The sequence below is a fragment of the Ursus arctos genome, unplaced genomic scaffold (assembly GCF_023065955.2).
Source record: "Ursus arctos isolate Adak ecotype North America unplaced genomic scaffold, UrsArc2.0 scaffold_11, whole genome shotgun sequence".
Classification (NCBI taxonomy): domain Eukaryota; kingdom Metazoa; phylum Chordata; class Mammalia; order Carnivora; family Ursidae; genus Ursus; species Ursus arctos.
Window position 1 is genome coordinate 43,617,481 of NW_026622775.1, and position 19,347 is coordinate 43,636,827.

At 39.3% G+C, this 19,347-nt stretch overlaps 1 protein-coding gene across 5 annotated transcripts in view; it reads left to right on the plus strand.

Moving 5' to 3' along the window:
* The window catches only part of GUCY1A1 (guanylate cyclase 1 soluble subunit alpha 1), a 62,415-nt gene that overhangs the window by 21,970 nt on the left and 21,098 nt on the right, over positions 1 to 19,347 (plus strand). For 4 of the 5 annotated variants that reach the window (XM_026499532.4, XM_026499533.4, XM_026499534.4 and 1 more), the window contains 3 exons: positions 10,316 to 10,684; positions 14,223 to 14,284; positions 17,900 to 17,958. In XM_026499532.4, the coding sequence (XP_026355317.1) occupies positions 10,430 to 10,684; positions 14,223 to 14,284; positions 17,900 to 17,958 (376 nt within the window). In that variant the 5' untranslated portion in view covers positions 10,316 to 10,429. Of the gene's footprint in view, positions 1 to 8,618; positions 9,340 to 10,315; positions 10,685 to 14,222; positions 14,285 to 17,899; positions 17,959 to 19,347 lie in introns of those variants that run through there. The other variant, XM_044384386.3, reaches the window with a different exon arrangement.

A 19,347-nucleotide genomic window follows, 5' to 3' on the forward strand; every position in this document is an offset into this window, starting at 1 on the left:
TTTGGATTTATTCAACCATTTAGTAACATAAAGACCATTCTTAACTCTAGGGCAGAACAAGAACAGGCAGCAGGTTGGATTTTGCCATTGTTTGCCAACACCTGCTTTAAAAGGCCCCAGAAGGGGTGCCTGGGTGGCTCAGTCAGTTGAGCATCTGAGTCTTGATTTCAGCTCAGGTCATGATCTCAGGGTTGTGAGATTGAGCCCCCCCCATCGGGCTCCACGCTGGTATGGAGCCTGCTTAAGATCCTCTCTGCCCACCCTGCCCACGCCCACTCTTGCACACTCTCTTTCTCTTAAAAACAGGGGGGGAGGGGGGAGGTTCCTGAAAGTCCAGTGTTTTCCTGAGCGGTGGTTTAGTGTTACCTGACTTTCCTAGTCCTGGTCTGGTGTAGGCATCTCCTTCCTGCCTGTGCTGCTACTATTGATATATTTGTTCCTGTTGTTGTTTTTCTCTTTGTTGAGAGAAGGAGCTTACAAGTCTTAAGTTTTCATGGCTTTATAGTTTGGAGCCCTTCTTCTCAAGGATCTTGAGAAAAGTTTCAAGGGCTGGGTTGGAAGACTCATGAGGGTCACTATTGTGTCTTCTGCCAGAATATTCTTTCCAAATATGACAGGTTAAAGCCCAGATAATTCTATTTTCCTCTACCATAGGGTGAATTCTGAGCTAGTCCAGTCACCCCTTTCTTCCCATCAAAGATGAGGCCACTTTGATATCTCCTCTTTGTTAAAATGCTAATTCAAATGTTCCGCAGGTGTGACAGTCAAAACCAGAATCCACTTTACTCTTGTTAGAAACCACAGCACCTCTTATTTCAAACACTCTGGGTAACTTAACTTGATTTCACAAATATCCTAAAATTAACGTGTTAGTTAATCTCTTAAACCTTTCTTTTTTTTTTTTTTTTTTTTACGATTTTATTTATTTATTTGACAGAGAGAGACAGCGAGAGAGGGCACACAAGCAAGGGGAGTGTGAGAGGGAGAAGCAGGCTTCCTGCCCAGCAGGGAGCTCAATGCGTGGCTCGATGAGGGGCTCTATGCAGGGCTCGATGCAGTGCTCCATGTGGGGCTCAGTCCCAGAACCCTGGGATCATGACCTGAGCTGAAGGCAGACGCTTAACGGCTGAGCCACCCAGGTGCCCCTCTTAAACCTTTCTACAAAATAAGTGTACATTGAGAAGTTAAGTACATAAAAGGGTTAACACTGAATCAATATTGAGAACAGTTAGCTTATGAAAACAGTGACTGAAGGCAAGATTGTTTGTATAACAATACAAATCATTTGTCAACCTAGCATTCTAGGAAAAGAAAATCAGATACCACAGAATTTCTATTTCAGCTTGTTGTTACAGGATTATTTTTTCAAAAATTTTTTCCACATCGGGAATAATGCGGATTTACGGAAAATAGTATGTACTTCAGTGACGTAGGCTTGCTTGATTTATATTACAGGTTTGGTTTCGTGAGTGGAAAAACAGATTTAAAATCTAGCATAGCCCATCAATTTTTATTCTAATATTTTATTCAAGAAATTTGGCATGTAACTTATTAGCTAATGGAATTATATAAGATAAAACCAAATTAGAATGTTACTCTTCTGGGCTATGCTGTAAACTCTATTACTTGGTAATCCAATAAAAGAAACCATAATTACTGACATAGATAATATTTTCTTGGTATGCATTAATGTTCTTCAAATGGAGACTGTTTTCCAAATTTGTAGAGTTCCAAGCACCTGCTATATATTAGGGTTCCCTTAAAATGGCTTTGATAGGTAATAGGAATGGTGTCGTAGGCATAAAACATGACTGTATCTTTGTGAGGAAATAGAATAAATTTGTCCATCTTTTATTTAGTGCCTTCTTTTAGCACGATTCTCTTGTACAATGCCTTTGCATAGATTTTTTCTAATCCTTCATACATCCCTGTTTCATCACCATTTTACCATTTTACAGTTGAGGTAACAGAAGCTCAGTGAAATTAAGAAACCTGTCCAGTGTTGCACTATTGCCGAGGAGGGATTGGGATAGTCAACCATTACATGCTGGGCACCAGCTACTTTTCTAAGTGCTTTACATTTATCAATTTGCTTACTTTCACAACACATTTATAAGATAGTCGCTCTTAGCATCCCCGTTTTCCAGATGGAGGAAGCAGAGGTGAAGTTAAGAACTTAACTAAGGTCACAGAGCTGATAGATAGTAGAGGCAAGGAGCAGAGGCAGACCATCTGTGTCACATCGCGGTCACTACTACACTAACTCTATTACCAGAGGGCGCAGCTGTGCATGGGCCCCACCATTTGTGTGAACTGATCTCTCCAATCATGAAGACTCTCTCTTGCTAATCATCTTCAGAGATATAGATATAAATATATAATATCAGACCCTTGAAAAAGTCATCATTGAGCAAGAGGGACAATAAGTGTGTATGTGTATGTCTGCATGTATATGAAATCGAAGACGTGTTTCCAGGTCTTCCTGACCGGCCAAAATTATAAAGAAAGAAAATGGAGTAGTTCTGATATGAGATGTTCATTAGTTTTATTTTGCCACTTAAATGAAATTCATCAATCAGCCCAATTCTTGAATCATCATGGACTTGTTTTCATTTTAAAAGTTTCATCAGGCTCTATGACCTATGCCATAATGGATTCGGTAGACTCTTCAAGAATGAAACCTTATTGAGTGTTTTTCCTAGGTAGTTAAGTCAGCTTTTCGCCTTACTTGCAAATCTAAATCAAACATTGTTGAGCGTACCGGCATTTCTAAAACAACACCATGTATGTGTTCCTGAAAAACCTTGTATGCTTCAAATAAAAGGGCTTGTGCGCTAAAAATAAAAGGGCTTGTGGGAAGAAAATGTGTTAAGGTGAAACCAGTTGGCACTAGGAGCACCAACAAAAGCAGGAACAATCATAAAAGCTCTACCAGCTTAGGTAAAAAGACCGGTTGCCTTCTAAGGAATTCGAAGGAATCCTGCACTATTGCAATTAACAATAGGCCTGACAGGAGGGGAGAAGGTGAAAGTAGTTTGATGGGCAGGAGCTCTAAGAAAGTGCTGAGCCTGCTGAGCTATGGAGACGAGACGAAGAAGAAAATAGAGGAGAACTGTAATAAGTACTTCCAAGAGGGAGGTGTGGTCAAATTGAGCTGCGAGGAAGGAACGCGGGTGGTCGAAGCTGCAGCATAACTGCCGCTTTCTACGGACATTATCTCCCCATCCCGACTGCGTATGAGCCAGTTCACCTCACAGAAATACACAGTATTGTCTGAAAATAGATAAAAAACAAAATGGCTTTTTATGGTATAAAAAGGAATTCCATTTCCCATTTAACTCCTTTCATACTAATTGTTATGTTTTCAGTAAATATATTTTTAAATGACTAAGTCTCTAAGGAACTATTTGAGTAATAAAACAATGATGGGAATCACAGAAATAGCTGCAGGAAATTGTTTTATATATTTCAGGAACAGAATATTGACATGTTTATCAGATTTCCTTATGACCTACTGTAAGTGGTAATGATATTTAATTTGAAGACATTAACTGCATGTATTCAAATTTGAGTGATAATCACACTAGAAAGTCTTAAACATAGAGATTTAGGATTATAGTCTCAAAGGTTTTGCTCTTTAGTTATAAAACATTCTGTGAACATTTTGATATAAAAACTGAGAATCTTAGAGTTAAAATCTCCCTGCTATGGACTATACTAAACTCTGCTATTACTTCAAAGATGTCAGAGAATTGCTCCCAGTTCCAATGAAAAAAAGATTGTGAATCATATTCACCTTATTTTTAACAGAGAATTAATACAGTTTAGGGCACCTGGGTGGCTCAGTCGATTGAGCCTCTGACTCTTGATTTCGACTCAGGTTGTGATCTCGGGATCCTGGGATTGAGCCCCATGTGGGTCTCCATGCTCAGTGGAGTCTGCTTCTATCCCTCTCTCTCTCTGCCCCTCCCCTCACACTTCCTCTCTCTCTCTCTCAAATAAATAAATAAATCATAAAAAAATACAGTTTGTTAAACTATAATTATCAGTATTAAATATAATTAATTTTATAATTATTATTAAACATAAGTTGTATTATTAAACATAATTGTTTGGTGAGGCAGTTGCCATCAGGGGAGAGGGGATTTCTGGCATTTTGGTCCCTAGAACTGAGGTTGCCATTGCCCTTAGAGTTAACTTCTTTGTTTTGGGAAGGTTGACAGTATGGGCTCTCTAGTTACAAAAATTCAAGGTAAGTACCCTTCACTCTTAAATATAGTTGGAAACATCTTATACTCGCATGCAGATGTGGTCTTGGAAGGTGAACGCTCTGTTCTGTAACATAAACTGGAGTCAGCTTTCCCACATCTGGGCTTTTGAAGAAGGAGAAATTACTTTCCAAAAGGAGATTTTAGCAAGAGAGTTGGAGCACGCGGACTCCCACAAGGTGTTATGTAATAGTGAAAACCCAAATTCTGGGCCCAGTTATGATTGAATAACCAAAGTCGTGGGAAATGGACTATGACTCTTTTGATTGCTCTCCATGGGCCCTAGAGTCTTTTCTTCGCTGTGGTATTGAGAATTAAAGTCAGAGGAATATGCCCTTGCTGTCCTTCAACCCCCATATCCAGTCCGTAGCTAAAGGCTGTAGATTCTCTATCTGAAATACTTCTGGAATTGACCCACGTTTTCATGCTAAGGTCATTATTTTAGTGCAACCCAGATCAGCCACCTGTCCAACTCTGACACGTTTCTCATTCTCCGTTCCAAATAATCCTTTAAAAATACAATCTGATCTATTCACATTCTTACATCTAGGTCTTTCAGGTTGTTGCTCTTAGAATAGTTTTTCTTTGTTCAACAAGGTTTAGAGAGCCCTCCACAATCCTGACCTCTGCTTGTCTCAGCTCCCTCCACCATCACCTTGCTCTTCCCTGACCCCATGCTCTAGCCATGCTGGAATTATTTCAGTTCCTAGAACATGGCTAGGTCTGTGTTGGCCCCGAAGCATGCTGTTCTGTTTGGGACTCTCTTTACCTGGGTAAGGGTCACAGCTCAACTCAGATGTCTCTTCCTCCCGGGACTGGGTTTGGATCCCTGATTTACACTCCAAGAGCACTCACTATGCCCTTCCCCTTCTGCAGCACGCGTCACACATGGAACTGATGTGTCAGAAGTAGTTCTCCTGCCAGACTGTGAACTCCAAGAGAGCAGGCGATGTCCTTTATTCACTGCTCTGTCCCTGTGCCTGGAAGAATGCCTGACACGTAGTAGGCCCCACTGCAAATACCTGTTGAATAGAATGAAAAGTGAATGAAGTAGAAGTATCAAAGAATCTGTGGGAGTGGAGATTATGAAAAAGGAAGAGCAGATGGTACTTGAGAGAATTCGTCAAGTATGTTAAAAGCCAAAAGTTCGTGAGCTTTAACTTTTCAGAGGTCATCGTGTCACGGTGTCAATAACGCAGTGGAAGCAAAAGCCAGGGAACTGTAGACTTAGGAATAAATTATTTTTTAAGAAAGTGAACACAGCACCTAAGGCCTGATCTTTCAAGAAGTGTGACCATAGGGGGACCTGGGTGGCTCAGTCGTTGAGCGTCTTCCTTCGGCTCAGGGTATGATCCCAGGGTCCTGGGACTGAGCCCCACATCAGGCTCCCTGCTCTGCTGGGAGCCTGCTTCTTCCTCTCCCACTTCCCCTGCTTGTGTTCCCTCTCTTGCTGGCTCCCTCTCTCTCTGTCAAATAAATAAATAAAATCTTAAAAAAAAAAAGAAGTGTGACCATAGAGGGATCAGGGATAATGGTAAAGCTAGGGAGCCATCATGAGGTGAAAGAGTCTGACATTGGCTGGCTTTTTTTTTTTTTAACTTAGTCCTGGAGTGACTTGGACATTCTTACCAGTTTTTCTAGTACTTTGTCCTGCTTTCCTGATATATCACAGGGGGAAAGTTCTATAAATATTTCCCACTGCAAAATGAAAAACACATTGTAAAAGGCTGACTTATGGAGTTTTATTTAATTTTTTCAATTTTTAAAGAATAAGAACTTTTTAGATTTCTGGTCTACCTGAAAATTAAGGTTGACACCAGTTTACGAAAATGGTGACGAATTGTGCTGCTGTATGCAAACTTTATCCTCACTAAGGCACATTTTGCTTCCAAGCTCTCTTCTCCTTTCAGCTACTCTTAAAAATTATGACTCTGGAATTTTTTTTTTTAAAGATTTTATTTATTTATTTGACAGAGATAGAGACAGCCAGCAAGAGAGGGAACACAAGCAGGGGTAGTGGGAGAGGAAGAAGCAGGCTCACAGTGGAGGAGCCTGATGTGGGGCTCGATCCCATAACTCCGGGATCACGCCCTGAGCCGAAGGCAGACGCTTAACCGCTGTGCCACCCAGGCGCCCCAAGACTTTGGAATTTGATCTTACCACACTTATATCTCTTTCACCACAGATTTTGGCCTGGCTAGGTGCTAGGCCTGAAATTGGACATTGGATATAACTATTTGTTTCTACTATGCAGACTTAGTTCTTAGACTCCTCCCCCTACCCCAATTTCTAATTTGAAATCTGCTCTTTAAGACCTGCTGTTGTAAAAGAGGTTTTTTGTGTCAGAGTCCTTATAAGTTGTTTTCTCTCAGGTCTTTTTATAAGTAAAACAAGATTTTTGTGTGTAACTCTGGAGTTGAAATGACAGACAGCCCCTTACTTGAACAATCATGCATCCTGCCTATTAATAAGAGGCCCATCGCTGGGTCATTATTCTCACCATAGCAGAGTTAATCACTTACTAGTAAAAGGGAGAGAGCATTCAATACATTGGAAGGCTGTTTAATCATCAACCTTGGGGATGGCAAATACCTCTCCGAGTTTCTGAGAACATATATCCCACTGCTCGCCAAGGCCTTGTCACCAAGTTTATTACTTTAATTAATTTGTTTTTCCCTTACGGTGTTACTCCCATTTCTACAACCAGCTGTGTACCGAGTTCAGCCACTGACGAAACCATTTCCAGAGTCACTACTAATGTCACACATGAAAATCATCATTCGTTTAGCTGAAGAGCGTATTTTGTATTCCTAGCAGGCAAACACAAGACAAACATAGGTTTCCAAGGTATCAGCACTGAGTGCATCTGTTTCGTAATGTAATTTCATCAGTTGAGCCGATGAAGAATGCTAATTAGCTTGTTTATACATATGTGACTTAATGAGACTAAACACTTAACTGATCTTAAAGTAAGCACAACTTGTTTCCTGTTGCTGTTTTTACTTAATAAAAAACAGTGTTAGACACATTTTCTGGAAATTACAGTGCTGTGCAATATAAGAAAAGAAAGATTTTCAGGGTTGACTGGTCTGTTTTATTTTTCCGCAGTGAGATTGAATAGGAGGCTGAGAATCAAAATATTGGGTTTGGGGACAAGGGGTGAAATCCAACATTAATGAGAAGGTTAAACTTAGTGGGAGATTTTATCATAAACAGTATTATGTCAAATCTTTAAGTCCCAAACTAAAATTCTGCTATGTACCGGAATAACTTATTTTAGGGAGCAGTTCTATACCTTCATAGGATCCAATCTAAAATCTTCTATTTTTTTTTTGAGCTCTCTTCTTCTAGTTATTATAGTTATCTTTTGATATAATTGAAATCATGGCATTCAGTTAATATAGCTCTTCTTCCTGAAAATTAATATAAAATAATGGTATTATGATTTTTATAGTTGTTTAATATTATCTAGTATGCTGTTTTTTTTTTACTTTCAGGTTGTACAAAACTGGATCCCCATAGGCTGCTATATTTTGAGGGCGGGGTGGGTAGAGGAGATGAGGAAGTAACTCTGGTCCCGTAGGCAGAATTATATTTGGATTAAAATGCTTCAGTTAACCTGCTCATCTTTCTGTAACCAGCGATCTGCAAGCTATGGCTTGATCCAAATCGATAGGGCTAATTTGAGGGCCAAATCCACAGCCTGTTTTTGCAAATAAAGTTTTATTGGAACACATCCATACCATACTTTGGTATATCAGCTGTGGTTGCTTTCATGCTGCAATGGCAGGAGTTAAGTCGCTGATAGAAACCCACAAATTATCTGAAACCCACAAATTAGCTGAAATTGTCTACTCTCTGGCCCTTTACAGAAAGAGCCACTGTCCACTGATCTAAAGCATGTATGAGGATGGGAGTTAGTGAATAGTAATAGTTACATTCAGATGCAGTAAAGACTGAGAAACATATCTTTTCTCAGAATTGAATCTGAAAGTAAATGTGGTTGAGAGCCTGGGATTTTTAGGTCTTTCAGACTCTGAGTAACCATTCCCCCCATTACCAAATTACCTTTGGGTCACTCAGTAGCCTGCTAAGAGAACTCCCTATTCTTTTCTGGCAAAAAACGTTGTGGGGCGCCTGGGTGGCTCAGTCGTTGGGCGTCTGCCTTTGGCTCAGGGCGTGATCCCAGTGTTCTGGGATCGAGCCCCACATCAGGCTCCTCCGCTGGGAGGCTGCTTCTTCCTCTCCCACTCCCCCTGCTTGTGTTCCCTCTCTCACTGGCTGTCTCTATCTCTGTCAAATAGATAAATGAAATCTTTAAAAAAAAAAAAAAAGGCTTCTGCTTGTGAATAGATAGGGTTTTCCTTGTGTCTCCTCGAAGATTCATAAATTACATGTGATCACAGATTTGGGGAAAGACTTTAAGTAACAGAGAGTAGCAGCAGCTTCGACTGGCCTGTCAGCATCTGTAATCTTCCCCCATACCTAATAACCCATGACACTCCCCAAAGGCCATCAGACGACGAGTTTGGCTACCTTATTTGTCGCAGTTCAGAAAACGAATTGTCCGTTGTCCTAAACTTACTAGAGAACTTATCTGTGACAAATTACAAGCTGTTGTTTATACACATTAAGAACATATTAAGAGCATTGAGGCACACAGAAAAGAAATAATTGAACTCCAGTTCTAAAGACTGAAATGTAAGGCTTTAACCTGGATAATTCAACTACTACCCCCCAGCCTCTGAGCAGGAGAATTATGGTCTTTTTTGCTTCTTAATAGAAACTTGTAAGCCATATCTTTAAGTGAATCCTAGTTTATGAACTAAGCCTGATTATGTAGAAACTGGTCTAGGAGTTTGGGTTCATAGAAAATACATCGGCTCTGCTATCACATGGACCTACATTTCAAGCCTAGCTCTGTCACTTTGAAGCCCATCAAATGAAGGAAAATAACCTCAACTGTTGAGCCTCTGGCACATTGGGAATAATAATAATGTGTCATATGGTTGCTGTGAGGCTTAACTGTAAATACAGAATCCCCAGCACTGGGCCAGGCACATCATTGGAAGTAAGTAAACTTGGGCTCTTTTGCACTCTTTTTGTGTTTTTTGATTTTCAAAGAATGGAAACAGTTGGTGATCCCAGTTAATCAAGATCATTAGTGTTGTTAACACTGTGAATTCCCAACCAGACAGCTTCAGTGACAAATGACTATCAATGGGTTGTGGATTGTGCATGGGGATTCACGGTCACAACATTAACACAAACAAAAGTACGAGGGAAATATGCCGGAATTCCTATGTGTATGATTTCAGTGGGCCTCTGGGAGGAGATGCCTTCTTGGTTTACTCCAGTGTCATCTACATTCAGATCCAGAGACACCTGCAAATCCAAAGGCATGATCTTAGGGATCAGGAATTCTTTGAAAAAATACTATTGTTTTTCATTTGGATGATATTTTAAAATTACTTTGTTATTTATAGAAATGGGTATCTGCTTTGGCAGTAATCATTTCAGTTAATCCTTTTTCATCTGAAACTCAGTATTTCAGATCCTATACTTAAGCATCACTACATATTTTTTTTTTCCTTTAAATATTGTGAGACACTGGTTTCTGCTATCCTGATTTTTCAGAAAGGACAGCATAATGAGAATGTAGTACTTAGCTCTAAGACATAGATTTATTCTTGGCTTTTGTCATAAAACCATAAAGTTCCACTCTTGTGGAATCAAACTAGACCAAATGGGCTATAAAAATGGAAGCCAATAGTTTGTGGTAGGGACATTTGGGAGAAAATTATGTTCCATTTGAAAAATACTAAAACCAAGTATTTTACTTACATACTAAAATGCACACCTATTAAAAAAAGATCTTTACCAAATGGTTCATCCATTTTGTAACTGACGTGTCCACAAGAGTTTTCTTTTTACTTGAAAATGACATATAAATGTATGGTCTTTGCTTTTTTACACCTGTACTTCTCTGGTTTTCATAAGTATACAACATCACTTCTCTTTCTGTTTTGACTTCCTACTACCCGTAGACACGCCAGTCCCCAGTATCCTTGATCTGCTAGTGGCTTCCCTTTGTCAGTCCCACACAAGAAGAACAGCTCACCCAGGGGTGCTCCGTGGCAGGGCGAGGGGCACCGAACACCATGTTCTGCACGAAGCTGAAGGATCTCAAGATCACAGGGGAGTGCCCTTTGTCCTTACTGGCACCTGGGCAGGTTCCCAAGGAGCCAGGAGAAGAGGTAGCAGGAAGCTCAGAGAGTGGCAAAGCAACTCTGGCAATCTGTCAGGATGTCCCCGAGAAGAATGTACCAAGAAGTCTTCCTCAAAGAAAGACCAGTAGGAGCCGAGTCTATCTACACACGTTAGCGGAGAGTATTTGCAAACTGATTTTTCCTGAGGTGAGTACTTACCCTTTTGAGATTTTACTGATATTTTGAAAATCGTAAAATAATATTTTTTAAGGAAAAGAAAATGTAAACACTTGCTTTCTCACCTGCAAGGCTATAATAGATGTAGACTATTTCCTGGAAAGGTATAAAAACACTTCTTGAAAGTGATCACGTTCTTAAATTGTATGTAACCTTCAAATATTTAAGATCTTGAATTCTTTTTTAACAGGATTGTGCATTCTGATGAACTTTATGACTTTGAGCAACTCTTTAGCCCCTCTTATCCTCAGCTTCCTTGTCTGTGAAATGGTAGTAATAACAGGCCCTACTCCCTAGAGTTTCAATGAGCATGAAGGGAATTAATGTATGGCTCTTGCCATACCATAAGTGCCTGGTAGATGTTAGCTATTCTCTTAAAATTAAGTTCCTTGAAGAATAACTTATTTTCTGTCTGTTTTCTTCTAATTCCAAAGAGCATCATATGTTCCCTGCCAATTTGTTGAGATGGGAAAATCTCCCTTTTCCTCCTCCGGTTCTGCGTCTGAAGTCTCTGCGCAAGCCAGACTTGACCTGCTTCCATGAGTCAGAGTCATGGCCGTGTGCTTGCAAATTAGCTCGGACACTTCTTGATATAGCTCTGTGAGCTGCGTAGCCTCATGGCACTTCGAGATTTGGAGCACCTTCTGTTAATCCACCTATAAGAGAACCTTGGGGACTGGGCACGTACCTAATGAGGTCACATATTTTAGGAATAGAGGGGTATGTGGAGAGCTCCTCTTCCGCTGCAGGGCTAATGAGAAGAGTAGCTGACAAGTTTTCATGATGTCTTCCTCCCTCTGGCGGCGTTCACAGTTTTAAATAAACTCACTTAATCTGGGAGGTTGGATGTTGATCTAATCCGACTCCAGCTATAATAATCCACTGAACATTTTTAATTCACCCACCACCACCCCTCTGCTTTGTCCGGAGCACTGAAGAAGCGCAGACTGCTGACTTTTAAAACTTAAAGGAACTTCAGAGGTAATCTTGGTTCATTCCCAGGAGGGACTTAGGGAAGTTAAACGACCTGACTAAAGTCACACAGCTTTCCAAGGGTAGAGCATTACTGCTGTCAGCAGTATGGCTAGAGTGACTGAGAAAGAAGAGACTAGCATTGAAGCTTGAAGATGGAGAAATTAGAATCAACAGAAAGTTGAGGGAACTTACTTCCAATACAACATTAGCACAATAGTGCTTTGGTTAATGGCCTTTGAAATGGAAATATTTCATTATTCTCACCCCACCCCAGTTACTAGACAGCCAGCTTTGGCTGGGATGAGCGATGTCGTCCTTCTCAGGGAGTTGTTTGGCATCATCGTCTGGGAAGTGGTTGGGACTCTCATTTCCAAGAACAGAGTGAGACGCACAGAGACGAACAGATGGTGAGGATAGGAAAGCTGGAAAGCTTCCATGCCTTCCCTGGGTCCTGTCATTACCATGTTGGCTTCATTATCTTGTTGGATAAATTCTGAATTCCTGCCATTGAAGTCAGACACATGTTGGAATCTCTTTTAAAAACATTCTAAATACCAATTCTAAATTATATTTTACCTTTTTTCTTTACTTAGAATAATCTGTGTTGTTTGTGAACTCGTAGGAATAAACATCATAATTTGACTAGAGCATCATATGGAAGGGAAGACAAAGCTATAGGAACTCTAGGGGGTAAAGGGGTACATTTGGCATTAATGACTAGAATTCTGACAACTGAGGGTATTTGCATCATAACAGTAGATGTCCCAGTGCTTGACGTGTTTGGACTGTGGTGATCAGTGTAGCTTACTTCCTCAGCTGTCCAAATGTCAGCATCTTTGATCAAATACAAATTTTTTTTTTACTGATTTTTTTTTTATGTGAACAGATTTAATGTTTCAATTCTATCAGCAACCTAAAGAAGAGACTCAAAACAGCACTTGACAGCATTATAGTTCTTGTTTTAGATAATTAGATTTAACTCCATAGTCGTGGTGTTTTGGGTTTGTTTGAGGGTTTTTTGGCGGGGGAGGGGGCAAGTATCCTTAGCAGACTTAGAGTGGGGAGATGTCATTCCAGAGTAGTCGAATAGAAGGGCTTGAAAAGGTGTTATTGCTCATCCAATGCAAACTGTTCATTTCTGTTTTTTTCAAGAAATCCTAAATTTTTTTTCTGTAAGCTCTATATGCACTTTAAAACTGAAAGTCCTTTCCATAACTCATTTTATTAAAACAGAAGCTTGCTCTATTTTGCTTAACTCTGTTGCCTCACTTGACCAGTGGAAACTGTTAAGAGAGATATAAATAGTTCTTAGGGAAAAAGGAATTTCCCAACTTGGAATGTAACCAGAAAATTCTCCACTTTCCTCTGGGCAAACTACAGAAAGAATCAACAGTTATATATATATACACATATAGATACATATGGTTTTTATAGGGAATGCAAAACATTGGCAGACCTGTTCACCAATGCTCTATCTACGTCCTACTTACCAACTAGCTAGAGAAAACAAGCCGTTAAGAGAGATTAATATATCTTCAGGTATTCATAAAGTATATGGAGGCTTACATACAAATAACTTACAATGTGGGGAAACTCCTGAAATACTCAGAAATCAATAAACGAAAGTAAAAGTATAAGTATTTGATGAAAATGATTAGTTCAAAGAAAGGAGATTAGTATAACTTAAGGTAAATGCAAGATTTGTTTCAAATCAACAATCAGTTGACCTTGGTGAAAGCTTGGGTTTAAGGGATTAGAGAAAGGGGAAAGACAGAGATAGCTCCAGAGTTTTCCAGGCCAGGACATGTAAATGAAATATGAAACATAAATTCCCATTTGTGGTTGAGAAAATCAGCAGGAGGGGCAGAGTGTAGGGTTTGTGAAGAGAACAGGAATTGGCTTGGCTTGAGCCCTGCTAAGATTGAAGCATTGGCAGCACATCCAAGAGGATTTCCTGACCCAGAGGAAGTGGTGCCCACAATTCTTCGTGGAAGACCTTGCATTATCAAACTGGAGTCTTCTAATTGGGTTCCAACTCAGCTTGACCCTATTTGTGGCTCTCAGCGAGACCACCCACAAAGGGCAAAGCCAGTGAGCCACAGCCCACATCATCCAGACTCAAATTAGTCAAAGCTCATTGTTTCTTCCCAGAGTTGAGAAACTTATAGGAAACCAGTCTGTTTCCAAAGCATAAATTCACCACACTCATCAGTAAATTCATCACGTGTCTGCTTGACAGAAACTTCCAGGACAAATGTTTAAAATACCTATCTTCAGGGCGCCTGGGTGGCACAGCGGTTAAGCGTCTGCCTTCGGCTCAGGGCGTGATCCTGGTGTTATGGGATCGAGCCCCACATCAGGCTCTTCTGCTATGAGCCTGCTTCTTCCTCTCCACTCCCCCTGCTTGTGTTCCCGCTCTCCCTGGCTGTCTCTATCTCTGTCGAATAAATAAAATCTTAAAAAAAAAAAATACCTGTCTTCAAGTAAATTATTGTTTAAGGGAATGTTTACAACTTTTCTTTTCCATTTTTAGTTGGAGCGGCTGCACCTTGCACTTCAGAGGACATTGGCGAAACACCAACTAAAAGAAAGCAGGTAAATCGAACCACTTGAGTTGTGTGAACCTCCCGTTCCACTTACTGATTCCCTGCAAACAGCCACCACTTAGTGAATGCATTGACCCGTTTCAAATCACTGTGGTGTGCGAGGAACTGGACTAAGGGTTTTTAATTGCCACTAATCTGAAAGTAAGTGCATTTATTTTTCAGATTGAATACATCCCTGAGCTTAGATTTATATAAAATGTTCAGGACTTACAGCTGTTTAGGAAAAGGTAGAACTGAGTCTCAAGCCTGGGTTTTTCGGGAGCCCATGATTTTAACCATGTTGCCGTATAGTATAGGGCAGCTTTGAACAAGCCATAAGGCCTATTTCCTACAAAGAGGTAATGTCAATACTTCACAGGTAAGGCAGGGATCCCGGGTGATCAGTACAGACTCCTGCCAGAAGGTGGAGCAGGGTCTCAGCGCGGGGGCTGCAGCAACTCCCGCACACGTTAAAGTTTCAGCGGCTGCATCAGGAGATTGAAGAAGAATCGAAGTAGGGAGGGTGGTCAAAAGGGAGGGGTTGACTCAGGGGGCTTGAGGCAGCAGCTGTTTATCAATCCTGGGGGAGGACGTGTTTCTGCATTTTCATAACCAGCTGGTTATTTTTGTGCGCACTGACAGAATCAGTTCCATTTATACCTTTTTCTTGCACTCTGTCTTTGAACATTTTTAAGGAAAGCTTTCTATAAAGCGTTAATATATAAGATTTTTTTAAAAATCTGCTTTATAGAGTTCATTTTTCAAATATATCTTGGCACATTTACTGCTGGCGGGTAATTTGATTGGCCTTGTTTTTGATTCCTTGGAATTCTCAAGGATTATTTCATTTGTAAATAATAGAATAAATACTTGGGTTCAAATGTGCAGAATTGAACACGGCAGCTTTGCAAACCCACACCATAGTGAGGAATATTTTAGACATTCATTCATCTATTTCTCATGAGTGGATTATCTGTCCTTAATTTTCCCTGTTGACTAACTGGTCCAAGACTGCAGGCAGCAGGCAAGCCAAGAAGGGGTCAGGAAGAGTCCAGAAGGAGAGAGTGTGAATCTATGTGTCTGACAGAAGCTTTGTTTACACAAGTGATATGAAAAGCATTCCAGAATGCCTCTGACCTTAATTCTCAGTCAAGCTGATAAGATAGCCAGAAGTCATTGTAGCCACGCTACTGTGTCTGTCTGCTTAAGACCTTGGCAGCCAGTTGGCTCAAAATTCATTCTCAGGGCTTCGTGTTCTGAAATGTTCCTAAGCTAGATGCTGCAGGGGTTCAGTTAGGTTGTATTCCCAGGGGTGTATCTCTTTAAAAATACCTCAAAACTAAAAAGAAAAGAAAAGAAAAGAAAAAAAATTTTTTTTTAATTCTGAAAAGTTTTTTTTTACCACTTCCTTGATTTCTTAAAGAGCTGATCATACTTTTAAATTGTGCTAATGATAATTATTCAGTTGTTGAAATAAGATGACAAACCTTTTTTCTCATGACTGCCTGCTGATATGCTAAATGGCTTCTCTCTGCTTTGCTTTTTTAGTTCTTGGATATATTTTTCATTTCCTTTTCTCCCCCATCTTCATTTTGGAAAGTCAGCTGCCATTTCCACTGCTCTCAGCCTGCCAACCACTGAACATAACTTTTTTTTTTTTGACTGTTTATTATCTTATATGATTTGAAAAGCAAAAAAAATCAATATATTAAACAATAAACTGTCCCCAAATGAAGACTGGAGCCCCCTGCTCCCCACCTTTTAAGTGAATGAATTTCAATACAGTCATTGTGATATCTTTTTGGGTTGGTTTCACAGAGCGCTTTTGCTTTGTTTCTATTCCTAGGATCTTTTGATCACATCATTATATCTGTGCATGGCTGGTGTGTGTGTGTGTCTACAAGCACACACACATCTGCTGGCACATATGCAAGCTTAGTCCTTTTGTTTTTTTGAAGGTAAAGATAGGGGACTTATTTTTAATTGCATTATGTGCTGTTTGAACTAAGTTTTGCACACATCTCATATCACAGGTGCAAGGAATTGGCAGAATTAGGGTTCCCTGAGCAGAAATTTTCTCATTCTTTGGTAAAACAAAACAAAATAGAAATTGCTTAAATGAGAAAAATAAGCAAATCTGAAGATGATTAATATAAAATAATGTATAACAAGAGGTTTGGGGATATCTAGACTCAAACTAAACATAAAATTATATAGTGAGCCTCAACCAATTTAGATAAGAAAGTATTTCTACCTAGCATTTTAAAAAATTACAAGCAATGTACCTTTATGTGGTAAAGTAGTGGACTGAGCAGTTTTCCTTCTTGAAAATATTTCCTTTTGAAACTTCTCTACATGTATTGTGTTTTATTGAGATCTGTTTAAAATTTAGATTTTTGCCTGCTTGTAAACTTGGCTTATCTAATGGCAAATTGAACTACAAATAGAACCTTAGGTGTCTTTTAACTTGTGTTAGTAATTTGGCCAATTTGGTCATAATAAGTCATCGGTATTAGAAATCATAAAAAAAAAAAAAATAAGGCAAACATGAATCAATAAGTCATCCAGTGGAAATAACCAAAACTTTTTATCAGTCAAAATATTATCAACTTCTATGCTACAGAAACCACGCAGTAATTGAATAAAGAATAGATTTCTTTAATTACTAATTTTGTACACATAGCTCACTATAATAATGCCTGCGAGATAAATATATAGAACCTTAAACTCAGAAGCAAGATATGCTAGGTATTTGCTTTAGAAAAAAGATAGTGGGGGCGCCTGGGTGGCTCAGTCGGTTAAGCATCTGCCTTCAGCTCAGGTCATGATCCCAGGGCCCTGGGATGGAGTCCTGAGTTGGATTCTCTGTTCAGTGGGAAGTCTGCTTTTCCCTCTGCCCACTTCTCCCTCTCCTTCTGCCTGCTGCTCCCCCTGCTTATACTCTCTCTCTCTCTCTCTGTCAAATAAATAAATGAATAAAATCTTTAAAAAGAAAAGAAAAGAAAAAAGACAGTGAAACATAAAAAGTGAAATCCATCAATAAGTAAATTTTTCCTCTTCCTTGTGTTACCAGAAAAAACCTGGTGGATTTATGACCATTCCCCACCTGGCCATTTCATACTTCTGGTCCCCTGCCAGTGTAAACCTCAATAGTATTAGCCCAAGTAAAGTTAACTTAAAAGGTAAATATGCTTCAAAAAATGATGAAACACTCCAAATCAGGTATATTTTGGGGTTGCACATGTCACTGCTCCTTTCTTGTAAACTTGATAGTCAATATTTGCCTCCACAGAAAAGGCAGCTCAGACTATTTTCTGTCGTCATGTCTGTATGGACATCTTCTGATTAGAAGTTGTAGCATTCATGGGGCGCCTGGGTGGCACAGCGGTTAAGCGCCGGCCTTCGGCTCAGGGCGTGATCCCGGCGTTGTGGGATCGAGCCCCACGTCAGGCTCCTCTGCTGTGAGCCTGCTTCTCCCTCTCCCACTCCCCCTGCTTGTGTTCCCTCTCTCGCTGGCTGTCTCTATCTCTGTCGAATAAATAAATAAAATCTTTAAAAAAAAAAAAAAAAGAAGTTGTAGCATTCATTTGTCAGTTTATAATTGAAGATATTGATATATTTTCAGGAAATCTTTGGAAAGAGAAGACTTGGAAAAAATAATTACAGACCAAGCAATTGCAGCAGGTAATAGAATTGTTTAAGTATATGTAATAAGGGAGTAATTATACCTACAAAATTAATATTTTTCCTACGAACTAATATTTTCTATTAGTAAAAAATAGTTATCTGTAGAACTAAAATTTTCTCCTAAAATATTCATATTTATTTTTTGGTGACTTCCAATGGGAAGTATTCAGTATTATGTATTGTGTTAATATAAAGAATAATTCTTTTTCATGCAGTGTATTTTTGTTTGACCGAAAACATTTCCTCTTCTTTATAATGTTTACTTGCTGAGACATAGATAAGGCTGCATGGGAAGCTGACTCATAGACATTTACATGCTTTGGCCTTGAACTTACCTAAGTATTCCTCACATATGCATGAAAAATTTTACTCAACAAAGTAAAATAAAGAATTTTTTTAAAGGTTGGAAGCAATCCTGGGAAAAAGGATTAACATTGTTCTCATATTAATAATTAGTTTGAGGGAAGCAAGTAGATGAATAACTTTGTCATACTGTCCTTTTCAAAGTTGAAGGACATGGACCAATGGGTTAAATCTTTCTACAGGTACAAGTTATTAAGAATTTAGTGATGATGATGACAGTGCTGACTGACATACTGAGCCCTTCCTGGGAGCCCGGCACTATTCTAAACATAGTCTCTCCACATCACAACAGTGCTATGAAAAGGGCGCTATTGTTTTTCCAAATTGCAGATGAGAAAAAAAAATGATACACAGAATTTAAAGAATAAAGGAGATTAGGGAAGGAGAAGTTATAGGAAGTAAATAAATACCAAACAAATATTCATTCAGGTAACGTTAAGCAACAAGAATTTTGTTTTGCCAAAAAAAACCCAAAAAAGCAAAAAAACAAGCAAACAAAAAAAAACAACTTAAAAATGACTTTATATCATCTCTAGAGAAAAATGACAAAATTGAGTTTCATGACCGGTGATTTTAAATTCATTCTTATCTGACATTCCTACAGCTGGAGGCCCTCCAGGTGGGACAGTGCCCCCTTGTCAAGATGTACTGTTTGTCATTAACATAATGATGGGAGAGCTTTTTCTGAAATGAACCTGATTCTGTAATACTGATTGTTCTTTTGTAAGATCAGTCTGTTCAGGGAGATTAAAAATTGTGTATTATACTTAATTTATCATTCTTTTGTAATTACCTGATGGGGAATTTTTGTTTGGAGTCTCCAGAGTTGTAGAAACTCATCGATGTAGATAATCTGAATATAGATGGTTAATTTTGGTTGAAACTCTTTTTACCAGCCATAAAGGGAGCTAAATCTTCAAGTCAAATCATGTTAAAAATAGTAGTAACCATTGGGGCCCCTGGGCAGCTCAGTCAGTTAAGTGTCTGCCTTTGGCTCAGGTCATGATCCCGGGGTCCTGGGAT